The 23869-nt window shown below is 35.9% G+C and overlaps 2 protein-coding genes across 4 annotated transcripts in view; both read left to right on the top strand.

Annotated features, from left to right (window-relative positions):
- The window catches only part of LOC108993471 (THO complex subunit 1), a 30846-nt gene extending 21494 nt beyond the window's left edge, over positions 1-9352 (top strand). Inside the window, exons 15-22 of the mRNA XM_018968402.2 lie at positions 165-281; positions 388-470; positions 1668-1734; positions 6622-6693; positions 6860-6910; positions 7114-7173; positions 7261-7410; positions 8455-9352. Of these exons, the coding sequence (XP_018823947.1) occupies positions 165-281; positions 388-470; positions 1668-1734; positions 6622-6693; positions 6860-6910; positions 7114-7173; positions 7261-7410; positions 8455-8715 (861 nt within the window). The 3' untranslated portion in view covers positions 8716-9352. The remainder of the gene's footprint in view (positions 1-164; positions 282-387; positions 471-1667; positions 1735-6621; positions 6694-6859; positions 6911-7113; positions 7174-7260; positions 7411-8454) is intronic.
- A 7674-nt stretch (positions 9353-17026) lies between these two features.
- On the top strand, positions 17027-22297 carry LOC108999393 (protein LNK3-like). Of its 3 annotated transcripts, none has more exons than XM_018976290.2 (6): positions 17027-17229; positions 18042-18426; positions 18813-19077; positions 20624-20740; positions 20838-20986; positions 21524-21637. In XM_018976290.2, the coding sequence occupies exons 2-6, from the start codon at positions 18059-18061 to the stop codon at positions 21552-21554; spliced, it is 930 nt and encodes a 309-aa protein (XP_018831835.1). In that variant the 5' UTR covers positions 17027-17229; positions 18042-18058; the 3' UTR covers positions 21555-21637. The 3 variants fall into 3 exon arrangements, with proteins under 3 accessions (XP_018831835.1, XP_018831829.1, XP_018831831.1); XM_018976284.2 differs by lacking the exon at positions 21524-21637 and adding an exon at positions 21638-22297 and having other exon boundaries at positions 17032-17229; positions 20630-20740; XM_018976286.2 differs by lacking the exon at positions 21524-21637 and adding an exon at positions 21638-22297 and having other exon boundaries at positions 17032-17229.
- The last annotated feature ends 1572 nt before the right edge of the window (positions 22298-23869 follow it).

Genomic DNA, 23869 nt, shown 5'->3' with positions numbered 1-23869 from the left:
TGCTCTTTCCTATCTTTATCTTATGTTTGTGTTTGCCAACATCCTGCTTTTTGTTGTATTTTAGCTTATAACTTCCGAATTGTATAGTAACAGGGATATGTTAGATGTATCCATGGGTGTGTAATACTTTACAATAGACTTGAATGACTCCTTGTTGATTCCAGAAAGAAGAAATAAAATCATGCGAGGAGCGTGTGAAAAAGCTGCTTGAAATGACTCCACCTAAAGGGAAGGATTTTCTCAGTAAAACTGAACACATATTAGAACGAGAGAAGAATTGGGTGAGCATGCTATCAATCTTCCCCACCCACCCTTCTCACTTAAATATTTTTAAAATTGTTTTGTTTGCTGTCTAACTCAATTGGTACCAAATCTCTTGTCCCTTAGGTGTGGTGGAAACGCGATGGTTGTCCGGCATTTGAAAAGCAACCACTAGAGAAGAAAACAGTGCAAGATGGAGCTAAAAAGCGGTATGGAAGTAACTGAGTATGGTCCTTTGACTTTTTTTGGTTCTAACGACAATAAATGCTGGTAAATTTTTGATGGGTTTTAAGAGGTATTCTTGGAAGGATATAGATAAAAATCAATCATTTCTTTGTAATCCATGTTTCCGGGGCTTAAACGAGGCATTGGGTGATGGTGTTTATGCAGTGGTCCTTTACATCAGTATAGGAATCAGTCAACCGAAAATTATGATGTATTAAAACTGAAATGAAAATATTGTTTACAAGCTTTATCCTTGTTGATTGGATGAGTTTGCAAGTAACTTCATGATTTTTTTTAATGACGGGGGAACCACCCCACGGCAGAGTCCTTAGGACTCATCCATGGAACCTAAAGCCCCAGGGAGACTAGCACAACAACCCACGCCATGGCCTCCCACTTAAATTGCAGTTTGATCCCAGAGGGAATTGAACCTGTGACATGGGGCACATGCACACAAATTCGCCCTTAGAGGATTGTCTTCCAATGAGTGTTTAGTTTCTAATCATTTGGACTTTGTGTCTCCACCAATGTGTGGAATGAAAAGTTAATTTATTCTGGCAATATTTGAGGAGATACGAGAATATTACAACTTTGGTCAGTGTCTTAGGGGTTAGCTATTTTTGGAGATGGAGTATATGGACATTTAGTATAGTTAAGGACATGTGTCTTTTGTTTTCAGAGTAGGAAGTTATTGTGTCCAACTCAGATACTTGTTTGGCACTGTGCTGAGAGCAATGGCTATGGCATCTAGTTGTCTGAGTGTCAATATGGCTATTCCGAGGGTGTTGACCATGAAGTCAGCATATGATACTGTGTAAACCAATCCAACCATTATGTTTTGAGAAATGCTAGGTCTACAAAGAAAATTACAAAACGAAAGCTTTTGCTATTATCTTTGTAGACCTATCATTTATCTTATGTTTTCTTCTGCGTTGCTAACCAATCCAACTATTATGTTTTGAGAAATGCTAGGTCTACAAAGAAAATTACAAAAAAGAAAGCTTTTGCTATTCTCTTTGTAGACCCATCATTTCTCTTTTGTTTTCTTCTGCATTGCATTATTTCGTTCTTCAAACTCATGCTTACAATTAAAAATGAAGACATTCCTAGCATATATGGCTTTACTATTGAATGCAGTACATCTAGATTTACTTATACATTATGTGTTTGTAATACTGCAGTAGACCAAGGTGGAGACTGGGAAATAAAGAACTTTCTCAGCTGTGGAAGTGGGCAGATCAGAATCCGGTGTGTATTCTTAAGCGACTTCTCTATTTCTTAACAGGCAACAAACTAACCTTATAAGGTCCCTCTTGTGCAAGTTTTACTTCAAAAGTGTCTCCATGTTGGACAGTAGCAACCACCAACTTTATCAATGATGATATGTTGCTTGTGATTTAACCATCTAGTAATTACCTTTTGTTGTTAAATTTAGGTGAGGCCCTTTTCCTGATTTATAAAAAGAAATCCAGGTTGACTTTGACAGTTACAATCAGAAAGTGTTCATTACTAAAGTCTTAACGCAGGATTATGGTGGATAGTTAGAATAAAAATAATACGAGGTAGAGGGCTTCGCCTATTTTAATAAAATTCTTATTTACTGATAAAAATAAAATAATGAGGTATAGGACCTTTTGGGAATGACTGGTCTGGCAGGCCAGAAAGGGGAATTAAACTTCATTCCTTACGCTTTTATTCTTTATGCATTCATTTTGTTAAGATTAGCTAAACATATTTCTACACTAAACCAGGAAGTTAAAAAAGAAAAAGAATATTTTGAAAATTTGGGAAGAGGGACAGGGATCAACAACTTAATGAAAACTAGATGCACACCCGCACCATGTACAGGAAAAAGTACTTAAATTCATTGAATGAAAAGAAAAATAAAAAAACCATGATTTAATGTTGTAAATAGTAGAGGTGTAATCGGTCCGGTCTAGTCAGTCTTGGAGGAGGATTTTGGACTGGACCGATTCTTTCGGTCCACCAAAACACTGGACCAGATTATTAAACCTTTGGGCTGGACCGGACTGATTTGGTCCGGTCCGGTTGGTCTTATTGGGATATTTTGGTCCGGGTCTTTTTTTCCACTTCTTTTCAAGTTTTTGACCAAAAGGTTGTATAAAATGATAAAAAAAAAAAGTAATCAATTGAATGATTTAATCTAAGTGGTCTAACTAAGTATATATTTGAATAATTAATTATTTTAATTAAATGTAATAAATTAATAAAGTTAATACTATGTGTATTATCAATAATTAATAGTTAATACCCTATCTTGAAATTCTTAGCCTTCAATCTTTTATATAATCTAAGCATAAATAATTAGGTTAGAAGAAAATTACATAATTACTTGCTTTCAATTTATATAATTACTTAAAAAATTCTAAAATATGATGTAAATTTTTAAATAGAAATTTATATAGTAAATTCGGTCAGTCCGGTTTGGGGTTAAAAAACCCCACCTCGAGACTGGACCGAAAACTGAATTTCCCTACTTTCTTGGATCGAGACTGACTGGTTCCTTAATCGGTCCAGTTTGGACTGACCGAAACCGGTCAGTTTTTTTGGTCTGGACAGGAATTCTTATACCCCTAGTACCTAGAATTGAAGTGGAACCCGAAGGGTCTTTTGGGAAGTGGAAATTGAAAGGCCTTTTGCGAATTGAAAGTCGAATGGTCTCTTTTATGCAACAAATGACCATTTAAGTAGTAGGGGGAGTGTAAGAGATGGGTAAGTAAATGATCACAATGGGTGAAGTGGAAAGTTTGGTGTTGTAATTAAGACGGTAATAAAATTAAGGAACCAATAAAATAGTAAAAAAATTAAAAGTAATTTGGAAATTGCTGAGGTGGCTTGATGAGAGTAAAGGAAATGTTTCACAAATTTATAGGTAATAGATTATTTTCCCGTGGAAAATTTTCCTCACTAGAAAACACTAATCTCTTTGCTTTGCTTCGCTTCATCAGAGTTCTAACAACTTTTTGGAAGTTCTTAAGTAGCTTGCAATTTAGGCTTTAATAGCACTTATAATAACATTGAGTGAACTTTCTACTGGCGCTTCCTTTGATCGCAAACAGTGCCAAAAATTTTCGTGCATCGGCCCAAGCCTGCACTCCATGGCATAAGTCTCCTTGAAAATCCGCCAAAAAACTATAACGCATCATTGTTGGGTTGGGTCATCAAATTGGGCCGACACACTAACAAACTAGGCTCCACAAACCCAACGGGGTTTTCTCTCCAGCAACTCTGTCAATAACCTCTTTGCTTTAGCCTCTATTCCTCCCAAATCAAATGATATCTTGCTCTGGCCTTGCAATTGTGACAGAAGTTGCCTCCATATGTTACACATCGTCGTCACTTACTGTTGTTTTTGAGAAAAAGATGTGCAGCTTCATTCTTAAAATGAACTTGAAGTAAGGGAAGGTTGCAATGAAAGGTCAAATTTGGTTTTTGATGAGGCAACTGTCCCTTTTTAGCTTAACATTGGAGGTGAAGGGACTTGATGTCATACCATTGGAGAGAACCAATGGAGTTGTTGAGGAGGTACGGGATTTGAATATGGATTTGGCGTTGGTGCCTTGTGTAAAGGAAAGCCTAGAGTCGGGAGTGCAGTTGGATACTGTGTTTGGGGATATTGTGGCTCCCCTGGTCTCTCTTCCTCCAATAGTGGATTGGATTATGCCTAAAGTTAATGAGATTCAGCAGTTTGTGAGAATTTCACATGGAGGATGTGAAGACCAATTTAAAGAACTAATTACTGCGATTGAGGCAAGCCGCGCACTTGAAACCAAATCAAGTTTCAAGAAAAGCAGGGAGTTATAGCGTCTTTTTTCAGCAATCAACTACGACGCTAAGGGTGGTAGCTCAACTAGAGGGAAGTGGGGCTGGATTGGGGGGTGAGACAAAACACAAAATTCTTATCTCATCATTATACTTTTTTCAAATCCCCATACAAAATATAATAAACAATTCAATTTTTTCAAATCCCAAAACAATAATAATATTAAAAAATAATATTTTAAACTTTCATCTAAAATAAAAAATTCTTATCTCACCCCCCAAACCTGCCAAAGGGAGGGCAGACGGGAATGGGGTTTTTGGGTAGAGTTTTAGTTCTACGGGAAGCAAGGGGTTGAGGTCGGGCTTGGTGTATTTTGGGTTGTTTTTCACGTGCTTTTTGGGTTATTAGAGGTTTTCTATTATGGGCAAGGTGTTCTCTTGTATACATTCAATGTACTTGGTTACTCCATTTGATATATATATATATATATATAATATTTTTAGTTATAAAAAAAAACAATTATGCATATAAGAATTAAGTGTTCTGGAGAGAAATAAAAAGGATGATAATTTATGCACTAGTGTTATGACAGCAGAATGATAGGACCAAGTTGATATTATTTTGTGTAAAATAATTTTCTAATACAACTAGGAGGACAAAAGGAAGTGGAGCACAGATGAGGTTGAAGCTAGAATATGGTGTAGGTGAAACCCAATAAGTTGCAAGCCATGGTCTGGTAAGGACTTAGAGAAAAGGTTGGTTAAGGATAGCAGTTAGCTTGATTGTGGGCTAGTATTAGGATCTCAGTACAGAAGTTAGCTACGTGTTTGCAGTGCATAAACCAAACTTGACACACTGGACTGAATGATCCGTGAGATAGGCAGTCCAATTAAATAAAGGGAATTACTTAGTGGTGGTTGGTTTATGCCAGCCACATGGTACAAATCTGGTGGCAGAATGGGCATCCATTTTTTTTAAAGCGCACAAAACATATCTTTAAGTGTTGAATTTCTTGATATTAGCTGACTTTTGATTATGTCTCGTTTACTTATGAATATATATATATATATATCTTGAAGTGTGGATTGAGAATAATTTGAGACCCAGAAACTGTTGTGAGAAAATCCCTTCTGAAAACACACATGGAACACAAGAGAAAACAGTTGAAAAAAAATTGCAAAGCATTGCATATATGCGGTTTGCTCAACGTGAGGTACATCCATTTACGTTACACTATAAGACAAAATAGGATTAATGAACAATTATTTTTTATAGATAAAGCATTATATATAGCCCTACATGATTAGGGTTAACCAAGCATAGAGAAAATTACTGGTAAGCGTATCCACATGATTGTACAGATTTTTAAAACCCTTTCCCCGGTTTTTGCCAACCAGACATCAGACTCCATAAATACAAAATAAAACACTGACTTAATTGGAATTTCGAGTTTTTTTTTCTTATGACTGCTACTAGGTATAGCTTGCCACTTTGACTAGGTCTTAGATTATTTATTTATTTATTTATTGATAAGTAAGATGATGATTGATTCTATTAATTAAGAGAGTTAGATGAAATCGCGTGGTATAATCTTAATAACTTGTAATTTGTATCACTGGCTATATTAAGTCTGTCTGTTTGGTTGGAAGGTTAAATGATCTCCTCCAGTGGTGTGTAAATGCTCTAGGACTATAACATTCTTTTTTCTTATAGTTTTATTCATGATAAAAGAATATTTAGGCATAATTGAAGTATACAGGGAGTGTACAATAGATACACCCAGTGAGAGAGGGAGTGGAGGGCAAGAAAAACCTGGAAAGTAAGCAAGAGAGACATAGGTGGGATGGCTTACACAGGCCTAGTTTGTTTTCACAAACCTTCTCATCTCATCTTATCTAATCATTACAACTTTTTCAAACTCCCAAACAAAATACAAAAAACAATTCAACTTTTTCAAATCCCAAAACAAAAATAATACTAAAAAATAATATTCTAATAATATTTTATTCAACTTTCATCTCATCTCATCTGTGTAACCATACGGATTAATCACCACACCCAATCTCTTCTGTTTTTCTATAATCCAACTCCGGAACTCTTGTTCCCCTCATCAGAGTTCCATCCAAGTCACTTACTACCATATTTCATTTCTATTACTGCACTCCATTGACTACCTTTATCATTGGATAACACCAGATGTGCTTATAATAGTCGTATGCTCAGAACATTACTTTTTAAAAAAATAGACTTATACTCAGAAGTATTTACAAATGTACTTGATGTTATAGTCTTGATTCAGCACTTCTGGAATTTTATTTATTTATTGCTTAGGATCTTATTAACTTGTTCAGGATGCAATGACTGATCCTCAACGTGTCCGAACACCTTCCATCATGGAGTACTGGAAACCCTTGGCTGAAGACGTAAGCACCCTTGCGTCATTAACTCCAATTAACATTTAAATATGATATGTTCGAATTTTTTTTCTCCCTTTCATATAACTAAGTTACCATGAATGTTTCTTCTTTGTATCTAGGCCTCATTTCATTGTCAATTTTCAGAATTACTCATTTCGTCTTGGAATTACAGATGGATGCATCAGCTGGAATAGAAGCTGAATATCACCACAAAAATAATCGGGTGAGTTTTAGTTCTTTGAACTTCACGTCCAATTTTAGTTTGATGTTAGTCCATAGAACTTCACATTTAATTCAAAGGCTTTATCACATGCTTGGATGTATGCTGTAGAGCATGGATTTTAAATTGCAATTAGCATTGACTGCTGGCCTGCAACTTAATATTCAAGCGTATTTTGTTCTCAGAATGGTCTATTTTTTCTGCAGGTTTATTGTTGGAAAGGTCTTCGATTTTCAGCTAGACAGGACTTGGATGGGTTTTCTAGAGTATGTTTAATTTTAGAAATGTATTTTTAACTTGAATATTGTCGAATAATCACTTAAAAAAATGAGTTTATGTACATTTGGCTGCAGTTTACAGACCATGGGATTGAAGGTGTTGTTCCTTTAGAACTTTTGCCACCTGACGTTCGGTCAAAATACCAAGCAAAGCCAAACGACAAGTCTAAGCGAGCTAAGAAGGAAGAAACAAAGGGTGCTGCACCACAAGTTGAGGACAATCAGGTAGCTTTGCAGTATTTAATTTTCCAGTTGAGATGTTTTATTTTTCAAAATGGTGGATTATGATATTGGCATGAATTGAAGGTTTGCAATGGTGCCTAGGTTTGAAAAGCAAGTTGTAAAGTGAAAATTTTGTTTGCTTAATATCGAAGTAACGTAAATAAAAAAAATAAAAAATTGGCACCAGGTGTCCGAGAACAAAGTTCCAACTAATCCCGGGGGCGTACAGGCCCTTGGCAAGCAGTTTCTAACAAATGCATCTCAGGTAATTCAAGGAGAAGTTCCCTCAATCTGATGGCCCCTTAAAATTGTTTACACCCAAGAGGATTTAAACCTTAGATCTGGAAGGAGCATACCACCAAGATCAAAACCTTTACCACTTGAGACAACCCCTAGGGGTTAAAAAAAAAAAAATTTTATGATGATTATATGTGCCACAGAGAGGTGGTTTCAAGAATTTATCTTTTTCGGACGAGAGAAGGAGAGGGAGGTATTGGAAATTATTACAAGGGAGTTAGCATGCCGCACATGGGGCTTTTATAACACAAAACTCTGGTGTTTTTACATGCCAAGTTGTGGGTTTGGGCACAAATAGCAATAGTAATAGATAGTTTGGGAAAATAAAATATTAAATAGTGGTGTCAGCCATTATGTCAAGCTCTTAAATTTTAGACATTGATCAGCATATTTATGTCAACATCAAGCATAGGAAGTGGTGTAAAAAAACGATCAAATTAGAAGCCAAACATGAGCATACCCAATAAGATTTTGTAGGCATCAAAATAGACCTCAAGAGAGCAATAACATATTTGATGGTTCAGTTAAAAGAGGGAATTCTCATTCAGCACTTTATACTGTGTTCTTAACTCCAGAGATGACTGAATTTTGATATTTAGTGACATAAAATGACCAGTGATTTTGAGTGGATGTTGCTCCTTTGCTCAGGGCTCAAAGAAGATTTATATAGCACCTCTCTTTGATGAATCACCTCACCATTGTTCTAGTTTTTCTTCTTGAGATTGTATAATCGTTTATTTTTGGACATAGATTGCTACTCCTGCAAGTGAAGTTGATGGTGAGGGAATCAGAGCTGATCTTGAAGCCTCGGCAGCACAGATGGATATTGATGCCACGGCAACTGGAAATATATCCCAAGGTGGCACTCCAACACCAGATGAACATCAGAAGCAAAGTTCCGACACTGATGTTGTTCAAGAGGCAGGTCAGTTAGAAGCTGATGCTGAGGTTGAGACGGGAATGATGGATGGAGAGACTGATGCCGAAGTTGATTTAGATGCTGTTGGCTGATATGATAAGAGTTGAGGGACGTTCTTGGTTGCACTTAAATCTTTAATTAAAAGCATGTGCGCATCGTATTTTTCCCACCACAATGGATTTTTCTGGTGTTTTTAATGTAACTACCAGATTTTGGGGAACATTAATGCCTCTATTGCAAGTGTTTACAGAGTGCGCGCGTTTATATATATATATATATATATATATATATATATATGTATAGCCAGAGTGAAAGTGCAATATATTTCGAAAGTTGGTATCCTAGATAGATTTCGGTGAGGGCTTCGGACAGAAAGCAACTCAAAAGTATTTGGCGTCAGCCCCTGTACTGGAAGACCTGATTCCAGGAGTCAAACGTTTCGAGTCATTTCTGCAGGCCTCCTGCTTTCCTTTATTATTAGATCATATGCAGTGGCGGAGATGGGGACTTGGGATCTCCAGTATTCTAAAACTACAGAACCAAATGCGTTCACATAGGGAAACGAATGTCTTCGATTGTTCGGAAGATATACTGAGAAAAAGTTATGGCACTGGTGCGGCCTAATATGTACCCAATGGTTTTTCACAGCATTTTTAACAGCAGCTTATATGGGTGTTCTTGACCAACTACTACGGAAATTAATTGATTGTAAGCTATGCCGTTTGGGTAGTGAGATATTCTGGTATTCTGTAAGTGATAATGAAAAAGTAATGATAGAATATTGAATAGTAGTAAAAAGTAAGTAAAAAGTAATAATAAAGTAATAAATAGTAGTGAAGTATTTTGAGAAGAGAAATGATATTTGCAGTCGTGAGTATGCAAGCGTCATGCAGTCGTTTTGAAAAAAGTGAATAAATGTAAGATCTACATGAAAAGAAATTAATTTTTTAATAGTGAATTTTATTTTTTTTCAAAGTGACTGTACGGCATTTGCGCATTTCACGTATCATTACTATTTTGAGAATACATATTCTCAGAATCCAAACTAGGCTTTAAAGATTGTTTAGTTGCCAATCGATGTTTGAGGCCCATGTCTAGTGGTGATGTTAGTTGGTTTCCACCGAAATTTAAATATTCAACGGTGATAGTGGGATCCGGCTGAGATGATTAAAGACTTCATTTACTTGACAAATTCATATGGTAACATCATGGGAAACTCATATAAGGTGTATTAAACAAGACTTGCACATTATATAATTGTAATTAGCATTACTCTTGTAATAAGAGGGATTTAGGGTTTCTAAATTGCTATGATTTTTGATCTTCCATGGATAGAATTTAAAATTTGTGAAAGGAGCATGTATTGGAGCACATTTGGGCTCTACTCGAAAAAGACTAGTAAATAGTACAGTTGGAGTTATATTGAACTCATTATAAAGAGCAAGAAATTCTCTCTCAAGTAATGTGAGATTCCATACACAATTCTCACTCATTATATGGTCTCTTAAAATTTTCTCAAGAAAGGAAACTTTTGCACTTTTAAATTAATAAAGAAAATTGAGAAATAATTAAGCATCCATCATTCTTTGATAGATTTTAAAACTCTAGTCAACAATAAAAAAAAAATGTCATTTTTTAATCATAGGTTACCTTCAAGATATTTAGCTTTTTAATCATTTACAGATAGAAGAATGAGACATCATGTGTTGGACTAGATGGTTCTTTGTGCATGAATCATGATGTTGGGCTTTCTTTTCTATCGAGAAGTTTTTACACCTTTCAAGTTAGTGTGAAAGATATATATATTTTTTTTTCATAAGAAAATCTTGTTTATTTTTACAATTATTCTCAGTTCATCTTTTTTAATAATTATAACTTTTATAAATTTTTATACAAAATAAAATAAACAATTTCAAATCTCAAAATAAAAATAATATTAAAAAAATATTTTTAAAATATTTTATTCAATTTTTAAATTTTTTAATGCATCTTATCTTATCATATCTCATTTTATTTCATCTTATCTCATCTCATATGTAAAAAACAAACTAAACCTAATTTTTAAGCTTCTTTTGTTAGTCAAATCCTATCGTATTAACTAATAAAAATACAGCAATTTTATAAATAGAAGTTATCTTATCATTAGGCTTGAATATTTGAGTTTTGTCCACTCATATCATAGGGGGGGCCCCTTGGATGAATCTATTTGGTTTGTGCTTGCCTAATAATGTCTTGTATTTGAAATGTCGTAGATTTAGGGATGTTGACTGTTGCTGTGTCGGGGAAAGAACAAGTTAAAAGTAAATGAAATCCCTTTGGCACCACAAATTAATATGTGGCTGTGGTCCTCTTGGAGTCTTGCGGTACCTTTGTCCGTTTGTTGTCACACGTTATCCCCAACGTTATCCCCATATACTCAAATCTGACCAACCAACACCTTTTTTTCCCTTTCCCCACTCTTTCTCCCCTCACATGCGCTCAGCCAACTTCTTCCTCCATTCCTCAAATTCACCCTACAGTCACATCAATCTTGAATTTATGTTAAACCTCCACGTGTCTCATTGAAATGACCAAAATAGCCATTTATCTTGATGAAGGTAATCATATTGGCCAGACACCTAAAGAGGATATTATTATTAATTGTTCCAATGGCTCTAAATCATTTGAATATAATAAACATCCATCGATGCCGATCGGTCTCAGTTGATATTATTGGTTTGGATAATGCTAGGCTGTACAAATGTGCATTTCAAATATGCACACTAATATAATATAAATGAGTGTTTTTTTTAAAGTATTTTTTAAATATTTTTAATCATTAAGAAAAAATATAAATTTATTAATAATCACTTTTTCAATTATTAATATATATATATATATATGAGTGAACACATTTGATCGTTATATTTGAGAGTCATATTATCATTTTCCTATTGGTTTTATCCGCTAACCCAAAACACATTCATAGACATAATATTTTCACCTAAATTATTTTTCAAACACAAGCAAATTTAACCAAAACTTTTGGTAACTTCAAAATTAACAAAAAATAAATAAAATAATGCATTTTACGCAGACTTGTTTAGTTTTGAGTTATAAATTATTTTTAAAAAAACATAGAATGTTTGATAAATTTATAATAAATGTTTCATGAATTTAAAAAATGCTAAAAACCCACTTTTTTTTTTTTTTTTAATGGGCAATGCTATTTATGCTCACAAAAAACTTATATATCTACGTGACTTTCTCATGTACACTACTTCCATTAAAAAAATAAATAAAATATAAATATAAGAGTATACAACGGAATATCTCACGCACAACTTTCATTCCACGAGTTTATTCAGTCTAATCAAATAATCCAACAAGTTTAAGTGTCCTTTTAGTGAAGTGTACGGCATAAAATTGTGAAAAGTCACGTGAATAAATAAGTTTTTGTGATTACATTTAGCATTTTCTTTTTCTAAAATAAAGTTGAAAAATGCTTTTCAGAAATAATGCGCTTGAAACCATCCCTGACAATTTTAAAAGCACTTTGTCGTATGTTTGCTATACAATAATAGTCAACTTTTTAGGTGAAAACTTTTTGACAAAACTTTATATTTTTAGGCTGTGTTTGGTTACAAGATACAATTGAGTTCAGTTTAATTTTAAGTTGAGTTTAATATTTAAATACTAAACTCTCAAATTACTAAACTCATTTCAATTTAAAATTTTCTTACATGTGAGACTCACAATCTTTTTAAACTTAACACATATTTATACGTGAGATCTATAATTTTTTTTTAATTCTTCATAAAAAGTATGAAACTCATTTTAACATTCAAATACATTATAAACTTAATTTAGATAGATCTCATATAATTCTCTTTACTATTTAATTTACTATTATTCATAAAGAGTTAAGTTCAGCTCAATATCCAAACTCAAATTTAAAAACGTTGTTACTAAACTCTATCTCTTGCATTAATCTCAAACAAGCTCTAAAACAGAGGAGGCATACCGTTATAAACCAAAGATAAGAATGAGATAAACACAGGAAAACTAAAATATCAAGACAGAACTATAGATTAGTCTATTATTGAAATGAATTTTATTGGTTTGGTTGGAGCGTCACTTCGGATTGAAATATATTATTACCAAATCAAAATATCTTCTCATTAATTTTATAGATATAGAATGTAAAAATAAGTTCTTATGAGTAGAATTATCGGATCACATATTTCATTCCATTTCAATCCGAGTGGGGTCACTCCAGCTGTTTTTTGTCTGCCTATCACCAAAACTTAACCAAAAGAATCGTTTTAGGGCATTAAAGTTTATGATGCGACACACCACTCGCCAGGTCACACGGCACGAGGTGCCAAACCAAACTGATCCTCATCTCCAAAACGTGGGACCAGATACTGCCACGTGGTCCAATGTTAGTGTAGTTTTAGATGGAGGGTTCTCAGCCACTACTCCCTACCTTAATCCTCAGCCACAAAAACTGTAAACACATTTGACTCTCTCCTCCTGCCTTCTGTCCAAGTTGTGCTTTATTATATAGACTTATTTGCTCATTAAAAATACTAAAATTGGGCTTCTAGAAACCACACAGCTTGCCTCAATTTAACTATTAAGATATATATATATATATATATATATATATAGTTATTACTATTAAGAGTCGAATTATTATTTCTCTATTGGCTCACTAACCCAAAACACATTCATAGACATAATATTTTAAGCCAAATTATTTTTCAAAGCAAACTTAACCAAATCTTTTGGTAACTTTAAAATTAACAAAAAATAAATAAAATAATGAATTTTACGCAGAAAGATGTCTAAGCACTTGTTTAGTTTTGAGTTTGAGAGTTTGATTAAACAGTTTGTAAATTATTTTTGAAAAAAACATAGAATGTTTGATAAATTTATAACAAGTGTTTCATGCATTTAAAAAATGCTAGAAGCCCACTTTTTTTTTTAAAGGACAATGCTATTTATACTCACCAAAAACTTATATATTCACGTGGCTTTCTCATGTACACTACTTTCATTAAAATAAAAAATAAAAATATAAGTATACAACGTAATATTTCAAGCACAATTTTTCCTCTACGAGTTTATCTAGCCTAATCAAATAATCTAGAAAGCCTCAAGTGTCTTACGTAATCGTCGTCATCACTTAACTCTACGACGATAGGGGGATCCTGGGAAGTTCCCTCACGCTCGGCCCCGCTAGGCTTAATGAAGGAAGGCGGAGAGGGAGCGGCCCTGGTGTGGGGAGAGGTGGACCCGGCTACCCCCTTTAGGTTTCTGGTTACAATAGAAGGGACATCTCCTTGACCTCCCTTTGCTTCCTTTTCTTCTTTTTCTTCTTCTTCGTCACCCGATTGCAAGAAGAAGTTGGAATGCTCTCCTTCTTCTCTCTCTCCTCCTCTTTCTCCCTCCTCGCTCGCGGCCTCGGAGGGACTCTGCTCTTCCTCCCGACCTAGAAATTGCAAATGTTCCCCAGCTTGCGGTTGATGCGATACACTGACAAGAACTCTTGAGCCGTCAAGTCAGGGTACTCCTGAGCAATCCCACTAAGTGCCATTTGGAAGATGACGCAGCTAGATACCAGGAGTCGCCACGTGTTGGGATGGAGCTGCGCCGAGGCCAGCCTAAGGCAATTAAGAACCTCACAAACCGGACTGCAGAACGGAAGGTGAAGACCATTGGCAAACATTAATTGGAAAAGGGCCACCCGTGATGCAGGGCAGTCAGGATTCACCTCGTGCTCACCCCCGGAGCAACGACTTCAGCCTTGGGTGCCATGGTAGTAGTGAGAAGCGACATAAAAGTAAGAAGTGGAGGAAGGTCACACTGGAGGAAGAAGAAAGAGGCGGTGGCCAAAGAGGAACGAAAGGCCTGAGAAGGAGAGTAAGGCACGACGGCTGGAGAAGGAGCTTGGAGAAGTGGCAGGAACACGAAGAATGGTGGGAGGAAGAAATGGAGGAAGAAGAAGGAGAAGCATGCTTTATATAGCAAAGGAAGGTTGGAGAGTGCACGGGAAACAAAGTGGTCTTGACAGCGATGACATCAGTAAACGCCACACGGTGCCCAGCAACCGTTGTGTCAGGTGAGTAGGGGGCACTGTCCAATGAGGTCCCAGGACTTGGAGAAAAAGACAGTCGGCACGTCCAATCAATCGTCGAGAGATGGAACGACCATGGGAAACGAGGAGAGGCATTCATTGAACGGGCAAATGGCCTTGAGAACCCGAATCGACAGAAGCCGAACGGGTAAGCTTGAGAACTCAATTGGCGGACGACCCACTAAAGACAAAAGATGGAAGGGAAACGGGAACCAAAAAAAGGAACTCATCAAACAGACAAATGGCCTCGGGAATTTGAAGTGATGGAAGCCAAACGGATAGCACCATTGTTGGGGGTGTTTTGAATTCCCACCACATGTCTGTGATAGGAATTCGCGGGGTACTGTGAGGGGGGCCCATCTCAGAAGGGTTCAGGCCCAAAGAGATCAAGCTATGAGAACTCCAGGCCCTTAGAAGAAACCCTGATGTGGGCTAGAAGCCCAGACTGGGAGACCACGCATCGAGCCCTCAACCGTAAATCTATCTGGAAAGGCTTTGGCACCAAGCTCGAATATGCTAAGAGCCTCGTCTCGGGACTAGGTGACCTACTGAACCCTGCCATAAGGTACCGTGCATACTACCCCACTGTACGCAGACGGCTGGATGTGCCCATCGTGGGTGCGTCAAACCCAAGGCATGTCGCATTCAATGTGCATGACAGGAGACATGACACGCAACGGCGCGCTGCCAGAGTACGAAGGATGGCTCGGCCACGACCTGACACCCTGTCTTGGTAGGATGGTGGCAGCTGGTCTGATCGAGCACGACCTGACATGCCACGATCTCCCTCGACAGTCTGAGCTGCAGACTGACACACTGTCATAATAGGGGAAGAGTGGTGGCAGGTCAGGTACGACATGACACTCTATGACCTCCCTCGGCAGTAGAGTCCGAATCAGATATAAATAATAGCCATCCCTCTTACGGGAAGGCTCTTTGAACACTTTTTATCATTTTTCCCTAATTCTAAGCTTTCCCATTACTCGTGTGTTCTTCACTAACTTTGGAATCAGAGCTACTTTGAAAGTCACTGGAGCCCATTCTCCCTCCTTGTTGCAGGTGGCGTAATATTGGCAACTGTGACCCTACTCTAGATGCGAAACACGACTTCAACACTTTACATTTAAAAACGTTGTTACTAAACTCTATCTCTTGTATTAATCTCAAACAAGCTCTAAAACAGAGGAGACATACCGTACTTATAAACCATAGATGTCTGGAAGCGTGAAATAAATAAGGTTTTTGATGCAGAAGTGAGTCAACGATCTTTCGATTCATATCAGATGAGAAAGTCATAGATGTCGGTGGTGAAAACTTGTGAGAGGATGGAGAGAGGATTATATTTAAAAAAAAAAAAAAAGAAGAATGAGATAAACACAGGAAAATTAAAACAAAAAAATCTTCACAATCTTTTAATACTCTACATTCTATATTATTTTTAATTTTTATTATTTTTTTATTAAATATTTATTATATAAATAATGAATAAAAAATTTAAAATAATTTAAAAAGAATAAACTATTTTTTTTTTAAAATATTAAAAATTTTAAAAAATAAAAAATAAAAGATATAATAAAAGTTGAGTAACAAAACTCAAACTAAAATATCAAGACAGAACCATATATTAGTCTATTATTAAAATGAATTTTATCGGTTTGGCTGGAGCGTCACTTCGGATTGAAATATATTATTACTAAATCAAAAAATTTTCTTACTATTTATTATCTCATACCTCACAAATCGTTTTTATATCCGAATTCTTCTATCACATATTTGAATATTTCATTCCATTTCAATCCGAGTGGGGTCAGTCCAGCTGTTTTTTGTCTGCCTCTCACCAAACTTAACCTTTACGAATCGTTTTAGGGCAATAAAGGTTTGAGGAATGATATAAATACAATATATTATATAATATATTATAAAATAAAAATATTTTTATAAAATAAAGTTGTTTTCATAAAATATCTCTTATTTAAAATATAATTATATAAAATACTGTAAAAAGTATTATATGTAAATCATTTTTCTTTTAAAGTTTACGATGCAACTCACCACTCGCCAGGTCACACGGCACCTCATGCCAAAATCCAAACTGTTCCTCGTCTCCAAAACGTGGGATGATACTGCCACGTGGTCCAATGTTAGTGTAGTTTTAGATGGAGGGTTCTCAGCCACTACTCCCTACCTTATTCCTCAGCCACAAAACTGGAAAACACATTTGACTGTGACTCTCTCCTGCTTTCTGTCCAACTTGCTTTATTATATAGACTTGTTTGCTCATTAAAAATACTAATTTGGGCTTCTTAAAACCACACAGCTTGCCTTAGTTTTTCCAATCTATCTGAGACGCTCTAAAGCTCCTGCACCAAGCATAACCAACCCATCAAAGTTTCACTCATTTCTATAGGTATTCTTGATCTGAGTTGATTTCTCTATCTGAGTCAGGAACTGGGTTTTCCTCATTTTCTCATTTACGCTTCGCAAGGTGAGTGTTTCCCTTGAACTTCTTTGTACTTCTAATTGAAGCACTTATGTTCATCTGCATGATAGAATACACAATTCTTGAAGATTGGTATTGTTTGTAAAATTCTTGTTCATTACTTTTTCGATGATACCTTGCTTCTTGGGCTTCAATTTGTTTTTGGTTAAATTAGAGTTGTTTTTTGGATGCTGAGAAAAAGCAGGGGAAAGAGAAGAAATTAAGCTTCCAAAGTTTGAATTATCATTTGAGAATATATTATTCTGAACCTTCACTCAACTAAGCTGCATACATATGCTCGTCTTGGTGGAGGAAAGCTTTTTTTTTTTTTTTTTGTCCAATTAAAAATAAAGAAATTGATAGGGTAAATCTATTATTATTCGTCTTGTTTTCCTTGAATATTATGAATTTCTTACTTATAGCTACTTGATACATCTGTTCTTGTTGTAATCTGATTCTGGAACTAGGTTTAAACTGGGTAATTTATACTCATTTTCTTCGGTTCTTCCTTTTAGTAATTGAACAAGTGTTATAGTTTATCGTTTGAAGAAAGAGAAAAGAAACAAAGGATAGAGAACACTTTATGTCTATATATACACGTACGTACGTATGTATGTATGTATGTATGTATGTATATCAATATATTATTCTTAAGGCTCTGTTTGATCGCCTCTAATACATAATCTTTCTGTTCTGTCTTATATTAAAAATTGATTTGTATTCCGTAATGATAATTTAATCTGTAATTGACGAGTTCATGATAAGTTTCTGATTGCTATGGCTATTCAATCTTATGCTCGTTTCATTTTTTCTTTTAGATCCCAGATCGTGTCTCATGGATTGGTATTATGGGAATGGAATCGATGAGTTTGTTGTCCCTCAATGTCAAGACATATCAGATAGGCTCCCATCGCCTGACAGCTGGTCCAAATGGGGGACAACTACATCTGAAAGGATCGGGTCACCTGACAAGTGCTTTCTCAAGGATTCAAATTTGAAGGAACAAGAACCCAGCTTCGATGGAAACAGTTTATACAATGAAGTTGAGTTGGATACTTCCCATGATAAAGATGATTCCAATGGCTCGAGCATATGTGAAGGTTTGTTGGAGGGGGCTTTTTACTGGAGATCACCTTCACATGATCGGCCAGACTACCAGCTTGATGACTTAGAAGGAGTCGAACAGACGAATGACATTTTCTTGTACAAGCGTAAAATCTGCTATAAACTTGATTTACTGCATGTAGGAAATGACGTCAGCTGCTTTAACTTGACATAAAAATCTATTGCATTTTCAGATGCCCAATTGCAATCAGGACTTGGGCCATTTAAAACCATGTCACCATTGATATGATAATTAAAATCTGAAAAGCACGAGCTAATCACTTACCATCAGTTTTGTCAAGGACTTCCCATATTCTTTGATGGTCGTTTTTCAAAAATACATTTATATATTGTGTGCCACTTGCAACTTAATTGAGCCATTCAATAAACAAACAATGTCCAAAGCGCTGCATGTTATATTCATGTAAATGATGTATTCATCTTGTTTTTTGGACTTAATCTCTTCTGGTTATCCCTTAATGCAGGAACTCCTTACTTGAAGATCTTCCTGAGATGGAAGCTATAGATGGGTCATTTGAATTTTCTCCCGAATCCCCCCAATGTGGTGGGCTGCCCAGTGACAATCTAGATTCACGACGCATGTGGACTGATGTAAACAAAACCGTAGGAAAATCAAAGTATCCCAAAAGACATGCCTTCTCTCCATTAATGGGGCGGGATAATCAAGATGCAACTGCTGTGCAGTTTAATCCATGCAACTCAGAGCAAATGGATTGCGCACCAATAAAGGTTAGTTTTTCCCATCTGCTGGGTAAATTATAATTTATCAATTAATATTGGTGTTACAAAACCTGGACTAGAATGCGTAGTTGAATGGCTGGAACTATTAAGTGGTCTGGTTTCAGTCATTAACTGCTGGTCTGCAGACTAGCCTGATCAGTGGAACATGTAAATGCAATCATATATTGAAGAAGCACATATTGGATGACTTCGTTGATAGTACCGCTTTTGCAATACCAATTTTAGCTTCTGGTATTGGCAGGTATTTTGATGTTTGGATTGCTGAAATTTTATCTTTTCTGCCCAGTAGCAGGAATTTATGGTTCAATGTGGCTTCACTTTCTACATTTGCAGTGCTTAAACTCTTCTTTTGGGTTTTCTAAGAATTTACATAAGCACCTTGCTCTTTATTTCAAGATCTTGATCTCAAGTGATGCACGCATAGAAATGAATCTTATGCTTCCATGCATTTTATGATTTTGAAGAGTTTTTTTTTTTTTAATATTGTTATGATATATGATCTGTCAAGCAACCAGTATTTATGTTGGATGCACTTTCAACGGTTGAGATTTATGGTTCTTTCTAGTAGAAAGTTCTACTCAAAGATCCTTATTCTCATAGCTGCAAAGTGAGCATCGGAGTACTCTTGCCCCCTTGGTTGGGTTTTCTTTCGATTGAAATCTGTCGCGATAGTTAGAATTTTATAACGGTTAGTTTAAGAGTAATGGTATTCACCATCTTATTAATCATTGTCCTTCTATTATCCCCTGCTGCGGCATCAAATTATTATTAAACTATTGTTATTTTTCACTCATCTGCCAATCATTTGATATTACATGAGAGGATGATGAAGAATAACAATAATTTCCTATTTTAATCCTTAAACTTCTGAAACTGAAATTTTTTTATATATCTAAATATTTATTTCCCTTCTTCCATTTGGAAACAAGTTAAGAGAACTAGGCTGTGGTTGTTCTTTAGATTTTCCCCAGGTGGAAATATCTTATCCAGTAAAGAATGCCATAATAGTTGAGAGTACTTAAGGTAGTGTATAATTTATTTCATTGGAAAATATTTGACAAGAACTTGAAATTAGTCCACCAGGTTGCACATAAGCAGGATGATGTAGTAGGTTCATTTTGTAGAACCTACAATAATAAACCTGAGCAGACTGGTATTCTAGAAACAGAGTAATGCATAGTTTGGGTTCTCAGAATACCTCACTACTATTCATTATTTTATTATTACTTTTTACCTACTTTTCACTACTATTCAATTTTTATCATTACTTTTTCATTACTTTTTCACTACTATTCACAGAATACATGAGAATATCTCTCTACCCAAATGCAACTAGTGTGAAGTTTGCATGCTGCGTATCATCCTTTCATCAGGGTACACATAATCGAACTGCAGAGAGGGAGGGTGGGAGGGAGGGAGGGAGTATATGTTCTCTCCACTATTATCTGTTCTACTTTTATTACCAAAGTTTATTTTTTCATTACTTGGTACAAGATATTAACCTTGGTTAGTCAATTACTTCGATTTTCTTAAGGGGCAGTTTGGAGAAGACATTGTCTCGTTTGAGCAGAATAGCTTGAATGAAAACTCGGGCCAGGAAAAATCACCTGAAGAATCTGTATTGGAGGAGCTTGAGATGGTGACAGCACAGGTGAAATTATTAAGAACTCGAAAGCTTTTTATCTATATTACTATTGGTAAACACCATTATATTGCTCATCAATGTTTCTCTATTTCACTTCATGTAGTTGACGGAGAAGACTCAGATTTGCTTTCGAGATGCTTTGTACCGCCTTGCAAAGAATTCGGAACACCATGACATGGCAACACAGGAGGAAGGTGGATATCTTGACACTGAAAAGCCCCCTCCATGGACACTACATGATATAAAAATGAGGTAAAATTCAATGTCACTGCATTTTTTTTTGTGTTATTTCTATATTATTATGTAAAGTCTTTCCAGAATTCCTATGTAAGCTACTCACGGTCATTGACATTCCAACAGTCAAATTACAAGCCAGAGGCATCACCGGTGGCAATAGGACAGATCTTGTTTCATTGTTATGTTTCTATTGCATGACAGCCAACCATTGCTTTGATTCCTGAAGAATTAATCTTATTCTAACAATAAAACTAATCCACTTCATTCCAAGTTTTAAAAATTCCTTCTACTCTCACATGGATTAAAACTTTTTCTGTTGCATTAACAGGTAGATAAATGCTTTAGTCACAAAAAGATTTCACAAAAGTAAATTCACAAATTGACATGGCTTGATGTGGTACGTCAGATTATAAAGTTAGTATTATTGTAAAGTAAATTTAACGTATCACATGAAACCACGTTAGTTTGTAAGTTTACTTTTGTGAAATTTCTTTGTGGCTGTAGCATTTCTCTAACGGTTAATCCCATTACATTGGCATATGTGGTTGTCAGGTCCCTTCTTGGGCAATTAGCATCCATGTAATCTGTATGAAGTCTCCGGGTCCTTGTCTTGGTTGCAGTTGAAGTTGGCTTCTCTTGATCAAACCTCAATTTATATGCATGCAGGCCTGCAAGTCAGAAAGCGATGGAATCTGAGACCAATGCCATCGACCGAGCAGTTGCTAACCTCATGTTCAATGACATGGACTTCAGTGTAATAAGAGAACATTCCAGTTCAGCATCAGTTAACTTCACCCAAGGAGTAACTGGAGAAAGGGAACCACCAGTAAACTCCAAGCAAAATGTCGTCAGATCAACCAGACCAATGAACTACAGCTTTAATCAACCCAAAATTCAACATGTTTCACACCGATCAATTTCACAAGGTGATGCTGAAGTTCCACGACTTGCTCAAATAGACCGGGACAATGAGTTTATGTAGAAAATTCAAGAGCATCACTACAGAGAACACTTAAATTACCTACTGAAGAAATGCTGCAGGGAAGAGGAAATCTTTCATACTGGAGTTGGGTTCTCTGACATGATTGTGAAGGCAATCTGCAGATTGTCATGAAGGCAAGGATCCGTGCAACCTGATCTGTGTGTACTGAGAGAGCGTGAAACAATTCTTAGAATTGCTTTTTACCATTTGCGTATGTATATCCTTTGTAATTACTAAGATGGCTTGTTTAGTTTATGCTACTCAAGAGAGTTTTGTTTACTGTTGCATAACAAGAATAACTTGGATAGAAGTTAACTTAATGAGCAATTTACATTCAAAGTTTTCGGGACTGAAAGTTACGGCTAAATATTATACCATATTTGGGGTTCCCTTAGTGAAACAAGGGATGAACAGAAACATGTACTATGCCCTACTGGCCACCATTTTAGAAAAGTCCAACATTTGCTTTTAGAGTCTTTCAACTCAAAAGCATTACAACAAAATACAAAACCGAGTCCTCTCCTTGCAGGGTGACGTTTTTCTCTCTACGAGTCCTCACCTTGCAGGGAGGAAGAGTTAAGTCTCTTAGACTAGCTTGGCTGGTTTGAAGAGGTTATAATGGAGGAGGATTTAGCTAAACAGTGGGAAGGCCTTTGTCAAAAAGGGGTAGTGTTTTTACCTCCCAACTCTACTGCCAAAGCTTTGCAACATGGTAAGTTTTGTTTATTGGCCATGATTATAGTAGAAAGACAAGTTAATCGAGAAGCATTCAAGACTACTATGACCAAAGTATGGAGATGTGAGAGTTGGTTTCAATTCTTAGAAGTTGGTATGAACAAATTTCTGATTGAGTTTAACCAAGAGAAGGATCTCCAGCATGTTATACGTGGCAGACCATGGTCCTTTGACATATGGTTGCTGTGTCTTCAAGTTTTTGAAGGTAATCGATCCAAAAATGAATTTCCTTTCAATAAAGAAGAGTTCTGGGTGCAAGCTTATAACTAGGGTTGCTCACCGACCCGACCCGGAAAACAACAAATTCTGACCCGACCCGAGACTGTTTCATACTGATTAACCGTTAGCCGATTACCCGTTTTCCTTACCCGTTAACTGATTACCCGAATTTATTTCTTTTTTATTTTTTTCTTTTGGGGGAGATTTCTCTCACAAACCCAATTCCAAATCACAATCAGACCCACGCGATAATCATCTTAAAATCGAAATCAGATGGGACCGGATGCCAAATATGATCATAGCAGAGAAAAAAAGAGAGCACATTGACTAGATCCAGAAGAAAAACCAAGAAAAACAAAATAAGAAAGACTCTGATACAAATGAAAGAAACAGGGAATATGGTTATTGTACCATGATTCTCCTGTTGTTGGGCTTGATTTCCCGGATTGTGGTTTCTTGATTCTCGATCGCCAGCTTGAATATGAGAGAGCTCTGTTTCGTTCTTGAAACTTTCATTCCCAAAATGCGTGTAAGAACATAGAGGAACATAACTAATTTCAGAAAGCAAACCTGGCTGTGTTGAGAGAGAGAGAGAGAGAGAGGTAGATGACGAGATGGTGTTTAAAAAGTAGAGAGAGAGAGACTCACGGGCAGTTTCTTTTCTTTTCTTTTTTAAGTGACTTACGAGAATTTTTTGAAACAGATGATTAATATAAGAATTATGAAAGGTATTTAAGGGAGAGAGAGAGAGCTCAATATAAAAATATTCTTGAACGGTCAAATGCCATATTATAATATTGTTAAAAGGACACTCACTGAAGCATTAATTTTGGGCTTCAAAATACTTTTTTATTCGGGCTACACAGAACCACATGTATGTTCGGGGCTAAAATTGAAATCGGTTAAAATCGAGTAACAGGTAATACCTGTTTCTGATTTTAAACGTGCACGGGTTGGGTTTT

Source organism: Juglans regia, chromosome 16 (genome assembly GCF_001411555.2).
Source record: "Juglans regia cultivar Chandler chromosome 16, Walnut 2.0, whole genome shotgun sequence".
NCBI lineage: Eukaryota > Viridiplantae > Streptophyta > Magnoliopsida > Fagales > Juglandaceae > Juglans > Juglans regia.
The sequence above is the reverse complement of the archived record's forward strand: the minus strand, read 5'-3'. Positions and strand labels throughout refer to the sequence as shown.